This window comes from Ambystoma mexicanum, chromosome 7p (assembly GCF_040938575.1).
Source record: "Ambystoma mexicanum isolate Mex_15411 chromosome 7p, UKY_AmexF1_1, whole genome shotgun sequence".
Lineage (NCBI taxonomy): Eukaryota > Metazoa > Chordata > Amphibia > Caudata > Ambystomatidae > Ambystoma > Ambystoma mexicanum.
In genome coordinates, this window is record NC_090939.1 from 255,030,728 (window position 1) to 255,045,352 (window position 14,625).

The 14,625-nt window shown below is 46.3% G+C and overlaps 1 protein-coding gene across 1 annotated transcript in view; it reads left to right on the top strand.

Annotated features, from left to right (window-relative positions):
• Window positions 1-14,625, top strand: part of PATL2 (PAT1 homolog 2) — a 1,529,270-nt gene that overhangs the window by 565,995 nt on the left and 948,650 nt on the right. The window contains exon 9 of the mRNA XM_069636258.1: window positions 1,129-1,298. Coding sequence (XP_069492359.1) covers window positions 1,129-1,298 — 170 coding nt within the window. The remainder of the gene's footprint in view (window positions 1-1,128; window positions 1,299-14,625) is intronic.

A 14,625-nucleotide genomic window follows, 5' to 3' on the forward strand; every position in this document is an offset into this window, starting at 1 on the left:
ATTCATGGGCATGTGAATCCATGCCAGACCCATGCTGGAGAACAACAGTTACAGGTAAGTAACTTGTTCCTTAGAGATTACGGAGTTGTTCCTACAGGTATTGTCATTTCGTTTTTAAGACTCGCCCATGCAGAGCAGGGTTGGTAATGGAATCGCCGAGTTGGACAAGGTATTCTGTTACTTTTTAAGTATGTGGGGAGTGTGAGCTGGGGGTCGTAAATGGTGTGTGCACAATGCAGAGGGAATGGTTGAGTTGAAAAACTAGCATAATGGACCTACTCTTCAGTGGGAGCCTCCTTGAGGCCGAGGAGGTGGGCCATGGTCTGTGTTTACTCACCTGGATGCTGGTGGCAAAGCCAAGGACATAGTAATGGTCTGTAATCAATTATGAGGGAGGCAGATTTTGCTGAGGTCTACTGAGGGCAAGCGAGGTAATCAATAGGTTGCTAAATTCCACTAGATTTTGAAGCTGTTCAGCAGTTCAGAGGTTTGTTATAATACAGTAAGACCGCAAAATGTTTGTTTCATGTGTGAAGTTTAACAGGAGAATGAGTCTAGCGAGAAAGCTTTTGTGCACTGCCTCCCTTCATTGACAATGGTATTTTAGCATCATTTGACCCAGATGACGAAGTTTGTGTAACACCAACAGGGCCCAGTTTTCCTTTTTAATGTCTTGCCTTCATGGAGATTGCTTGATTTGGGGGGATTGTTGGTTTAGTACACAGCGGGTTCATCAAGCACAAGCAAAATATTTTTTCCCTTGAAGAAATTTCTTTCAAGCTCGTAGAGATTGTGTATAGACCTTGCACTGCCTTGGCAAAGAATAATTTTGCTCAGTTCCCTAAAGACTGCTTGATGGGGCCTTCTGGTAGCTGCTTTGGCAGTTATTTCGTTTTTGCATTCGCTAGACAAGTTCTGAAAAATCTGTGCAAAATGTATGCATCTGACGTGGCAGAGCCTCCATCATGTAACTATCAGTTAAATTGCCATTTCTTGCTAGGATCTATATCTTCTTTTTTTTCTTAGAGGCTCTGACCAACCCCCAGCATATCTGTACTGTAGACCTCTTGCAAATATGCACCTCCTGGAACCTTCTAGTGTTAATGTTCTTTATCATTTATGTTTTAGTCTCCAGGATACATGTCGCAAACTCCCTTCAGACCCATGTCTCCCAACATCAGCACACCTTCAAGACCTATGACCCCAAAGATGGTCAGAATGCACTTTGGTCCCTTGTCTCCCAGTCCAAGCCTTTCACCCTTTTTTAGTCCAATGACGAACTCCCTGCAGCGATTCAGGTGAGTTTGGAGCGTCAAAGTTTAATGCAGATGGGTGTGCTGAGGCAGGGATGAAATAGCTGGTTGCCGAAAATTTTCAAATTTTCACTGTCTTTGACATTTCTCATTATTCTAAATGTTATCCAAATGTCTTTGATTGCATGATTTAAGCCTGCTGTTTAGTAAGTGTTTCAAATGTTCTTCATCAGTGTCTTGTTTGGGTAAATACTATTGCAGTGATATGACATATTTGTACCCATTTTTAGTACAATGGAATTTATCCAATTTTGTTATGATTTGCTGTAGCCAGGTTTTGCCTTTTTTTTTTTATAAAAAAGGCGGTATAGCCCAATGCATTAAAAGAAGCCTTACTTTTGTATTTTTAGCTACTTACTGTGTGACAACTCCTACTGCAGTATAGCCTTTCAATAGTCCCTTTGCTTTTAAATTGTGGATATTGGGTATTTGCAATGAAGTTTGAAAATCTAACGATGTGGTAAAGGCCTTTTTCCATCCTGCATTCTCTCAACATTAAGGTGACCTTGGGTGCCCACGCTGGAACACAGACACATAAACGTAGCAAGCCTCCTGAAGGCTCTATCCTAGTCGTTTGCCAGACGCAAAGAATCTCCTCCGGGCTACATCCCAGACGCGGGACAAAAGGATAAGATTCTGAAAACAGTGGAAGCCTTTGCTCAGATGGGAGTCCTGTGGCTGATGGTTTACAAAAACTAAGCTTGACAAATCACAAACCAGGCGGAAGAAATACTTGTTGGCAGCTGTATGTAAGACTGATCAACGTGTGTTCAAAAAGACCCCCTCCTCCCCTTTTTTTGTTGAGGTAGTGCATGGCCACTATGGTGTCCGTCATGATCGGCACAATCTTCCCCGCACAGATGGCAGAAAAGCCTTCAGGGCTAGCCTAACACGTTGATGTGGAGTTCGGACTCCGACGGAGACCAACGACCGCTGGCGGTCAAGTCGTCGGCATGAGCGCCCCATCCTGTGAGGGACACATCTGTCACTACAGTCACCTCCGGCCATGGTTGCCAAAATGGCTCCCCCTTCATCAGGTTCCCTTCGCTGGCCCACCACAGAAGATCTTGGGAGACGGAGATTGGAATCTGAACGGGATCCGACATCTTGCCTGGGAACTGCGACCACTCCATCTTGAGGGCCAATTGCAGGGTTTTCATCCTCAGCCTGGCCTCTGGCACCAGAAAAATGCAGGATGCCATGAAGCCGAGCAACCTTAAGAATTCGAAAGCCGGGAGACACTGGGCATGTTGAAACTTGCCCACCATCTGCACAATGTGATGAGCCCTCACCTTGGGAGGCTAGCACTTCCCCAAGGACGTGCCCAACACAAGCCCGATGTACTGGAGCTGGTGGAAGCTGCTGTAAACTGCTGGAAGGTGTCAGTTGTGACTTCATGAAATTGAGGGAGAAGCCCAGCCTGTGGAGGGAGCGGCAGGTGAGAATGAGGTGATCCAATGCTTGCTTGCTCGTGAGAACACACCCGGATCCGCCAGTCCAGGTAGGGATAGCCGTGACTCCCCCCTTGCCTGAGATACGCTGCTGCCACCACCATTAGCTTGGTGAAGACCCTCTGGGCGGAGGTCAGTCCAAATGGCAGGACCCAAAACAAAGTGCGAGTCGCCAGCCGCAAACCTCGGGTCTTTCTGTGTTTGGGATGTATCGGCACATGAAAGTAAGCATCCTGTAGGCCCAGAGACACCAACCAACCCTGAAGTTGAAGGAGGACTTGAGAAAGAATGACAATCTTGAACTTGTCCTTCCTGTGAAGGTTGTTCAACCAACGCAAGTCCAGGATGGGTCTCAATACCGTCGTCTTTATTTGGGATAAAAAATAAGGGGAATACCATCCCTTGTTCCTCTCTGCTACAGGCACCTGTTTTATAACTCCTTTCTCTAGCAAGGTCAAGATTTCCTGCACAAGGAGCAGATCCAGAAGCTTCAAAGAGATTCCCCGGTGGATTGTCATGAGGCCGCTTTAGGAAGAGAAGGCAGTAGCTGTGGGCGATTGTATCCAGAACCCATGCATCCGAAGTAATGGCTCGCCACTCTTCGAGATGCCGAGACAGTCTGCCCCCAATTTATGAACCATGGGACATGACTCATGACTGTTTTGGAGCAACTGCGGCAGCGCCTGAAGGCAAAGAGGCGGCTGCCTGAGCGGTTTTGGCACCTCTATTTCCCCGACCACCACGGGTACTTTTACGCTGACCCCTTTGACTGGCGGCCCCTATCATTCTACCAATGAAACTGATGCTACGGCGCTGTGCGCTCTATTTATAACATCCGGTGCCGTCGCCCTCGACTGAGGCCTTCGAGGGACATTGAACCAACACCATCGATGCAGGACGCCCTCTGCCGAAAAAGTTTCCGAAGTACACAACTGTGGACATTACATGTCCAAGATGTGGAATACATTGAAGGAATATCCGATCAAAAGAACATTACCAGTTGGTAAGTAATTTCTTCTGTTGGTTGTATTGCTTTGACAGCTGTTTTTTAATATTCATCCAATTGCTTTAACTGCCGCACTGAGGATTCTTTCTTGATTCAAAGACTTTGTATAGTAATATCATCATGAGTGATAACTCTTGCTCTTTCAACAAAATCCTTATCTGTTTGTATATTTATGCAATGAAGATTAATATAAAATGTTCATGATTCTGACAGTTTTATTTTGGTAGATTACTAAAGTTTGTTAAAGGCTTGAACTGCCTAAGAGTAGCTTACAACAGGGTTACCTGACCCTGTTTAAAAGGCATGAGGGACCTCTCTCAGCTTGCAGTTGGGAGACCTACCAGTTTCAGAAGGATAAAGTGGCAGTTGGGAGGAGCCAGCACAGGTGCCTCTGAGCTTGGCAATAGTCCCACTGATCTCCCCATATTTCTGCTGCAAGATGCAGGGTAGTTTCTTTAAAGAACCTCAACTACCAGCATCCTTAGCAGTGGACCGACAAAGGAGCATCCCACAGGAGCCTCCAGAGCTGCACAATGTATACCTAATGGGCAACATCAGCAGGAGACACTGCTACACTGCACAGCTAGCCACCACAAGTGTCTCGGATATGAAGCGCTGTAATCGCTCCACAACAGAACCATGTTCACCTCGAACAGAGCAACGGAACAGCTATCCATCAAAGACTGCAATCCCACGTACATTGGCAACCCTCGCACTAACTGGCATATTTACCATAGCATGCCACCATTGGTAAACTCTGGAGCCACTGCATGTGAGGAAAGGGTGAGGCTTAGACCCCGTTTATATTTTCTTTTTACTGGTGGCAACCTTTCCTGGGAGGGGGAAACGCAGGATTTAATAGCCTGGGAACCAGCAGGTGAGAACCAATGGAGGAAATGGGAGGGGTGGGGTTGAGAGGATAAGAGGAGGGCACCGTAAATGGTAAGCTTGGGTTATTCAGGGGAGGTGAAAGTGGAACAGAGATGAGGAAATTCTGTGTAGAGGAGTGGTGGCAGTTTATAGAAAATGTGAGTTATTGGCTGGTGAGAGAAAGTGATACTGTGGTGTAAGTGTGCATGCAAGGTGGGAGTTACATTCCTAGTATGATAATACGGAGTGAGTGTAAGGCTGACTGAGAAGAAAGTGGGCAGGAATACTGGGGAGGTGGGAGGCTGAGTAGTGGTGTGTGTGTAGTTGGGAGGAGTAGGAAGAGGGGGAAATACCATCAAAGTGATAGCTAGAGAGGTGGGCGGAAGTCTAGTTGTCTAGATGGCAAGCAAAGGAGGGATGGAGAGGGAGGGGAATATCACCCGGGGAAGGAATAGACAGGCGTAGCAGACCAGGCAAATGTCCAGATTGATAGAATAGCAATTTACAACCAGGGTCCCTGATATGTCACCTAGATTGTTCAGAGGAAGCCTAGGTAAGGCATTTCCCTTTAAGCCATCACAAGAAGGCAGAAAACCTCTTGTAGTCGAGGGGTTACTGATCTCTAGCACCAGCTTTGGGTCAAGGATGCCTTTAGAGGAGGGGGGAGTGGCGGCCATTGGGCCTTATTCTGATTTTCTATTAACCCTTGAACTAAATCTGGTAGTTGGTGTTCTTGAGGCCATCTGTGTAATTGAAGCTATTTTGTAGATTTAAAATTTGCCACCCACGTTGCTTGCCAATTAAAATATGTAATTTCATTCAGGTTCTAGCCAATTGCCTATTGTGCTTTCCATTTGTTTTTATGGTATTTTTTAAAAATGTTCATGTATAGTGCCAGGTCCTTAGACGTTGTGCATCTTAACTTGATTAGTTCCCCATGTTGGTACTCTTGTTCAAAGGAGATTGCCTAGCGTTTCGGTGCTGGAGTGCTCAAGTGGGCGGGACAAAGACAGATTTGCAAATGGATATTCCTCCTTTGTGAAAGATAAAGTGAGCTAAAACATGTGGCTGCGGACTCTGGCTACATTACCACAGAAAAGGTTATCATGCCGAGCTTCAATTGGCTCCATAAATGCATTTAAATATTTGATAATGAGGTAACAATACTAGTAAAGTGATCATATGAATTTCCAGCTGTTGAATCTGTTACGGGTAAATGCTGGTGATGCGACAGAAAAGAATGTGGAGGAAGAAATTCAAATGTAAGCTTAGGCTCTGGAATACCCACAGAGAGGCTTAATGGACTGGGTGAGGGAGACGAGAACTGGGGCTTGAGTGGAACATTTCATGGGAGCTATCAGTTGGGATACCACATTACTATACCGTGCCTCATAGTTAGAAAAAATGTCCAATATACCTTTTTGTGCTGGTTATACTTTTATTGAATGCTGTTCCTGGAGCAAGTAATCCTGCTACACTTCACTACCTTTTTTAATTTCCATAGCGTTGGTACCACTTAGCGCATGCAATGGCATATATGGAAGTCATTTATTTTTATCTGGGACATTTGAGTATTTGTGGCTCTGAGAATTGTAGTTATTGGATATCGTCTAACTGTTGGCTCAGTCCTTTGTTACTTTCAAGATACAGATATTATTCTGCAGGACCATAACTTGTGTTTAAGAATGCTTGTGTGACATCCCATTTCAAGCAGCCATAGTTCTCTTCAGCATTAACTTGTTTATTTTTTTTTTATGTGACCTCTGTACTCGTAAAATGTTTGTTTTTTAATGTGACTGTTTTAAAAATAAAGGATAACAAACAATTGGCAGTACTTGGTAGAACAGTTTCAGTAGTACATTCACGAGATTAAAGTGCAGCAATAGAGGGGAAAAAACGCCATCAGCGACAAAACATCTGAATACAAGTCACAGGGTAGGGGCAAAAAATAGTACCAACCATATATTTCAACTCTCCCCTTCCCACCATCCCTGTACCTTCTGAAATCTTTGCGGGCACCCCCTAGCGTTGCATACTATACTCTTGTGGGCCATGCATTTGTCAAATTCTGCAGTCCAGCAACTAAGCCTTGGGCGGTCCGCTGAGCCCCATTGCAGTGATGATCCTTTCACATTCCCAATGTGACGGACAAGAATGCCCTTTCGTGCTTGGTGAACCCTGCTTCTCCAGCTTTGGTTCTTTCATAGATTCACATTCTGTGAATGTTCCCCGGGGTCAAGCTGGGAATCCTCGGTTACCTTTTGGATATTATTTTTAAAAGAAAAGTTAGGTGTATTTTGTATGCGATCACCCTTGTTGTGGGCACTTTAGGCCCGTCCAATGGGACTTCAAGTAATGAGCTCCTCCTCCCCACCCCTACCTCCGATTCTAACTGTGTGTCACGCTGAAAGGAGTCCACGAGTTCTTTCTCCTCAAGAGAAATCAGTTTTACTTCAACAAAAACCTACCGCCAACAGGAAATGCAATCATCTACAGGAAAAGCAGACCTCCCAAAGGAAAGTCATCTCACAAAAATGGATATGGACAAGGCAAAAAATTCGTCCAAGCCCTGCAGCTCCTGCAGCCTTAAGAATGTCTTTGAAGGCAACAGGCAGGGTGAGTGCATTTATTGCCTTTATCTCAACCACTTAGCTGAGGGTTGTGAAATCTATAAAGGTTTTAGCACAGAAAACCTCAGATAGACACCAGCGCCTAATGTGTTGGCTCCAGGAGGGTCATTACCCACCTTCAGAGTCCACTAAAAGTATGGCTGTGGCTAGGGGTGGGGGGTGATCCCCTTCAAAGGAAAGGGTCAGATCTGAGGAAAGGCTGCCCAGAAGACCTAAACATCGTCACAACCCTTCGACGACTGGTGCAGAAGCTGCGAAAGCCTTGTCGCAGACAAACCGGGGACGAGAGAGTCCAGCAAAGTGCCTGTGAAGGCCTTTGCCGTCGGGGAGATGCACCCTTTCTCTGACCACGAGATCAGCACCCACAAGCATGGCAACCCAATCCTCGTCGACGGCATGCTAGTCAACCAGGACCACCTTATCCACGAACATGTCAACAACGTACTCCATGACCAATATCCTTTCTACAGAGAAACGGTCAACCGTACACTTGACCAAGAACCTCTCATCCAGGAGCTCGTCAACGTCACATTTCATAACGCTTGACCAAGAATCTGCTGCCAACAAAAGCAAGAGTTACCACAGCCAGACAGGTGGGGGGATGAGGGCAACACTGCAACGGCTGCCAGCCACTGACTCTCTCCTCCACCAATTTAGCCTAATCACAACAGAAGAGGAAAAAAGAATGCTTCATATTTGACTACAGAGGTAAGTAAAGGAAGTCTGTAGTGTACATCCCAATATTGGACCACATGTCGGGAAATGGGGTTACGCACCCTAAATCACTTGTTCACAGAACATGCGATTAAAGACCGCTTTTAAAATAAGTTTAAAGCACCAGACTCCATTCCACGCATACATAGTAATCTAAAGATCCTTCTCCAAGAAGTCAAGCAAATGCTACTGAAAAAAAACAATAGAAAGGTGCCAAAACACACAGGGCGAGGAGGGTACTCACAGTAAAAAAAAAAAATAAATAAAAATAAATAAAAGCCAACAAATGAAGTGCAAAACTAGACCTGTGCAGTCTAAACAAATGCATCAAAACCCTACAACAAGCAATAGAGGCCATTCAACAGCCCGACTTCCTAGGGTCCCTATACCTACAAAATGCATACTTCCACACCCCAATCCACGCCACACCTAAAAGCCTCACTTGCCAGCCGACACCTGAATACATGGTGTCAGCAGCAGCAAATAGAAAAGCCCACTCGCAAGCACAAATATTCACTGTGCCACCTGAAAATGAAAGCCGAAAATGACCTGCTTCAGTAAAGTCTTAACCACTTTTATGGTCGTTGCGCAGATGAACTCGCTGGCTATGTCACACTACGACCATGAAATGTGGCACAAAATTGCACCATTACTGGAGCACCTACCAGAAGATGGAAAGAAAGAGGCAATGGCAATGTTACGTGAGGGGGAAGAAGCTGTCAACCAAAACATTGAAATAGCGGTTGATCTGGCCGAAACCGTTGTTAAACAAATCAGAACTTGAGTAGGGTTGAGACGGCAGAGCTGTTGGCGGTGTACGGATTTAAGACCCAACGTGCAGCACAGTCATAGACATGCCCTTTGGGGGGGGAATCATCTATTTGGCCCAAAGATTGATGACTCACTTAAAAACTGACACTGATACAGCTCGATCACTCACCAGCCTGCAGAGTCGGAAAACGTTTCGTTCTTCCAGAGGGAACAACTCCACATCGTCATATAGGGGTAGTCAATCCTACTCAAAGGGTACATACTACTCAAAAGGCTACAAAAAGTCATTCCAAGGCTACAACAAATCAAGACTTTCGGCAAGCGCGAAGACACAAGCAAGCGACAAATCCTCAAATGGGAAGAAGGGGAAAACAGTTGCCGTGACTATGTCTTCTATGCAGGGTAAGTGGTGAAATGTGTCCAATTACGTTAGTCAGTGGCAACACCTACCTACAGACAGGTGGGTCCTGCAAGCAATACCCTACAGCCACCTGTTTGAATTAAAAAAAACAACCCCCAACATACCACCCATGTCAGAAACACTAAAAACACTCCAAAGCTTACGATTCTCAAACTACCAAAAACCTTCTCTGTGGCCATCCGAGAACTTGCTGTTTCTGCGGCACCCTTTGCCATCAAGGAGCAGATGGTGTGTCCCTCAATTCAGCAGATAAACCCACTAACCTCGTTGATTTCAACGTTCCAACCCAAACATTATGCCTCAGTACACCAATGCATACACCTGCCTGGCGCTATATCATTGTGCATTCCACTCATACCCAACCGCAGGCTTCACATGCGGCCTCTGCAAGAGTTGATAGCTGCTAACTGGTCCCAAGTTACAGGAACTTGGGAGGACAAAATCCACATCACCCAGACCTTGTATGCAAACTGCAATGGTGGGAAGAACAGGAACAATCTTACACGGGGAAATCCATTCCAGGAACCAAGTCCCCACCGGATGTTAGTCACAGATGCCTCAATGACAGGAAGGGGGGGCGCACGTCGATCACTTGCAGGTAAAGGGACTGTGGACAGCACAAGAGGCCAAACTACACATCAACCTTCTAGCGCTGAGAGCAGTACGGTGGGCCCTCATTCCTACCAGTGCTAAAGGGACACACTGTAAAAATACTAGACAAACGTAATGTATATCTGGAAACAAGGGGGAACAAAATCACAAACTTTGTCTCGGGAGGCTCAACAGATTTGGAAATGAGCCCTGTAAGGAAGGCATGTTATCAACAGTAAGACAGATGCAAGTGACCACAGTTCAATGCTGTTTATTGAATTTTAACAAGGGTGTGATAAACTAATATCTAAACCTAAATCTACAGATGGGAGAAAGCTACGACCATCAAATAATAATGATGCAGTCCTAGTGGAGTTTCGTTAAAATAAAAGGGCTTGTACAAAAAAAACTATTGCCAGTTCTTACCGCTAAACATACATAGTGAGGGGTAGTATTCATGAAAAAAGTGTTCACAAAATGATGTCGGGATGTTCAGGCCGTTGGCCTCCCCCACATTTTCAGCACTGGACACAGCGGTTCACTCGAGCAAAGCACACTCTGGCTTCTCGGCACATGGACACAGTTCCATTACCAGCATCAGGGCCTTCTCTGATGCAAGTCTCTTTGCTTTCCAAAACTCTCTTGACTCAGAGGGCCTGATGTACAATAACAAAATAAACACCAAGTTCCTTTCCTCTTTCGAGTGGTCAATTTGTGTGCCTCACCCTGAATCCCCCTCAACTGGGCTCAGATCCCTTTTTATATTGGTCACTGTTGTGGATCCCCCTCTTCCGGACTCGGCTGCTTTCTCCCTCACAAATCTCCCTCAGCCGGGCTCGGACCAATTTTAGCAAGCATTCAACTATTGAAGACTTTTGAATGTGCACAGGATTTAGCTTGACCCGTTGCTGGAACACTTCCATCTCAAATGTTCCCCTGTCAAAAGTTACCAATTAGTTGATACCGGACCAAGACCTTAGGGTTGGCACCCATGTGGCACTGGACCACTCTCTTATAATTTTTTGTATTTTTTTTATGGCATCTTATTTGGCCTCCCCAAAGTTGAATCCCTCCTGGTTTTCAATTGTATTTGCGTTGTTGGTCATACTTTTCATACGGTATTCTCTTTAGATTTCATCATACTGTTGCTGCTTGCAACCTTGGTTTTAACACAGGCTGGCTTGGTATCGGTCTCTCCGACTCACCGGCTGTGCTGTCTTTACTGGCGCTGCGTTGTTGTAGGAGCCAAAGACAGTACCACGGTGGCAACTGCTCCTCCCCGCCTTGGTTATCGACACTGGAGAGCCCCGGGTGCCTCTGACACACAATGCAGGTTTGTTCAGCTTTAGTCCCTGGTCTTAGGTTTCTTACTTTGCAAGGTTCGCAAAAGTAATGGCCCAAAAGGGTCCAGGGCATTTCCCCCCCCCCCCCCCCACCTGTTATGGTAATACATGCACGAGTCTCTTTAGAACCTCGTGCATGTATATTCCATTGAGAGTGCCTCGCCAGTTGGTGCCTCCACTGTGACTACCCCGGGGGCCTCGAATAAAGCTCTTACTCACCTCCATCATAGTGTGCCTCATTATTACAATGGCGATGAGGCACTGTACCCCGAGGCCCCCGGGAGCGTATCATGCCACCTGACTGTGAGCACAGCCCCCCCCCCTTTTTCGCTGCCGCCGACTTCTGCTGACAGCTGACAGGCAGGCCGCTGCTGGCGCTGCCAAGAGAGGCCTCGACATCCTTTCCCCCCACCTTCAGTTCTACACTGTGAAGGGTGCCGATCCTCCCCGCTGGGAGTTCAGAGCGGCACACATTGCACTCCTGCCCTACTCCAAAAGTGCTTCAGACAGCAGGAGCTGTCCATCTATCAGGTCAGAGGAGGGGGGAGGACGAAGTGAAACTTACACTTTCCTTTCATTTGGCATTTTATGTGTAAAACGGACAAGGTGAAACGTGCGCTTTCCTTTTGCTGGCATTTTTTTTGTGTAAAACCCTCACCGCTGCCCTGAGCAGAACCCTGCATCATTTTCAAAAGCTGCTAGTTGTTGCCCAGCAACGCACACACAGCATTAGCAGTCTTCATTCTCTCAATGGCTACCCTGACCTTCCGGGACTAATTACTCACTAGCTTGGTCCATTGTGACATCACAACTGAACATTCCATCAGGTCTTCCCCGAACCAGCCAACCTGCGCTCCCAGCCCATTGTGAGGTCACAATCTGTACTAAGGACCATCCATACACTGAAGCCTAAAGACTCTGCAGTACAGATACTCCTGGGCATTCTCTGAATGGGGTCCCACCCTGCCATTCAAGCAATTCTATAAAGACTGCATCCCAGCGCCTCCTTGCTAACTGCCAACAGTACTGCAAACCTCTGCCTATCACTACAGCAACGGGTGCCACTCAACGCCATTCCTCACCACTTACAACCTATAATCAGGCACACCACCATGCAGGGCGTTCCGCCTCCCACCAAGTTTCTTCCATGCCCTGGGAGCCCAACCTGCCTATGGGAACAATGGATCGATGGATTCCACGTCTACCTCAGAGCCATTGGGGGCAGCAAATTCAATGATGACCTCAAGGAGGCGACCCTTTTGAACTGTATAGGGGCAGAAGCACTGAGACTTTTCAGGACCCTTCCCGAACCCGGCAACATGGGAGGAGATGGCAACCGCAAGTTTGACATAGCATTGGCCAAACTCACCAGTCATTTTGGCAACAAGACCAACGTAGTACTGGAAAGATACAGGTTCTTTTCCAGAAAGCAGCTCAAAGGCGAGTCTATTGAGTCATACATAGCGTCCCTCAGGGCGCTTATGTCAACCTGCAGTTTCACAGGTGTCTGTGATGAGTATTTGAGAGACCAATTGGTGCTGAATGTGGCTGATCCACGCATCCAACAAAAATTGTGGCAAACCAAAAATCCCACCCTGGACCAAGCCACGGAGATGGCAAGGAGCATGGAATTGGGAGATCGATGCATGAGGTAAAGACGTGACCACACGACCAGTGTGGAGATCAAATGTGTCAGCCCTGAGTCCGAGCCTTACGAGCCTCTAGTAGCAGCAGTAAGAAAGGCTCTGCCATCAAGTGGTTCGAAATTTGGCTCAAACAGAGCGAGGCCATACAACTCCCAGAATCCAACGCGCTGCCAGAGGTGCGGATGGTACAAGCATGCAAATCCTGACAAAGAATGCCCCGCCATCGCTATGGAGTGTTATAAGTGCAGCCAGATTGGACACTTTGCCAAAGTCTGCAAGAACACACGGGGAAAGACAACCAGATATGGCGATCTCACCAGGCGACCTTTCATCAGACCGTCCTCTGTGAGAGTCATTGAAAGCAACCAAGAGCACAATGACATGTTATCTATCAGTCCAATGCAACAAACGGTACAAATACTCACTGTAACATCCCAACAACAGAGCAACGGTCCCTGGGTCAAAATGCAAATCAACGGCATATCATTACCCGTAATGGTAGACACTGGCTCCCCCTACACCATCGTGGATCTCAAGACCTTTTTGAGTGTACTCTCTGGCAAGATACATGACCTGCGAAGAACTTGTGTAAGAGCTACCGGTTATGGAAAAACACCCATCGAGATAATGGGATATGTGTGGGTGAACCTCAAGTTCCATGACAGAGAAACATATTGCAAACTCTTTGTAGCCAAAGATGGCTCCTCCGTTGTGGGATGGGAAGAACAAGCCGCCCTTCGAGTAAGAATACACCCTGGAGAAGAAATCCCTGTGCTGAGTGTGCTCAATAATGATATGGACATCAAATCTAATCTGGCAAAACAATTCCCCAAGGTGTTCTGCGACAAGATTGGACTCCTAAAAGGTTTCCAACACAGAATAATCCTCAAAAGAGGTGCTGTCCCAGTGGCCCACCGAGTCCGCAGTATTCCCTTTGGAACAAAAGAGGCGTTGAAGAAAGAACTTAAGCGCCTCTGCGATGAAAATATCATACAGCCCATCGAGAGTTCAGAATGGCTTGCCCCTATTGTCTTAGTAAAAAAAACGGACGATTCCATAAGAATGTGCGTCGACTTGAGAGACCTAAACAAAAACATAAGGGTTGACAGACACCCACTTCCCAATATATCTGAACTCCTATCGACCATGAAACCTGCAAAATACTTTACAACTCTGGACCTCTCCTCAGCCTATCACCAGATAGCTTTGGAAGAGAGCTCAAAGAACCTAACATCTTTTGTCACACCTCTCGGTGCATTCATGTTTAACAGAATGCCATTTGGACTCACTTCAGCCGCAGCAGTCTTTCAGAGACTCATGTCACATCTATTTGGAGGACTTGATGGCATACACTGCTTCCAAGATGATATCCTCATATCAGCCAGTACAGAAGAAGAGCACAACGCAAAACTTGTGGGTGTCCTACAGGTCATGCAAAAAAGTGGGCTCACACTCAAATTAGAGAAATGCAACATAAAGTGCGACCGAGTTTCATACCTGGGCCATTCCATTGACGCCAACGGCATCAGCCCCAAGAGGAAACTCATGGACACCATAATGAATATCGCCGAGCCTCAAAGTAAAGACCAATTAAGGAGTTTCCTCGGGATGACAGAATACTACTCCAAGTTTATAAACAACTATGCTGATAAGACCAAAAACATGAGGAACATCTTGAAGAAGGCAGCCAAATTCATATGGTCCACTGAATGCAAGAACGAATTCGAAGAAATCAAATTCCAAATTAACCAAGCTCCAGCCTTAGGAATGTTCGATTGTAAAGCCAAAACCATCATATCCGTAGATGCAAGTAAAACCGGACTGGGTGGTATCCTGGAACAGCAACAAGATAAGAACATCGTGACGATC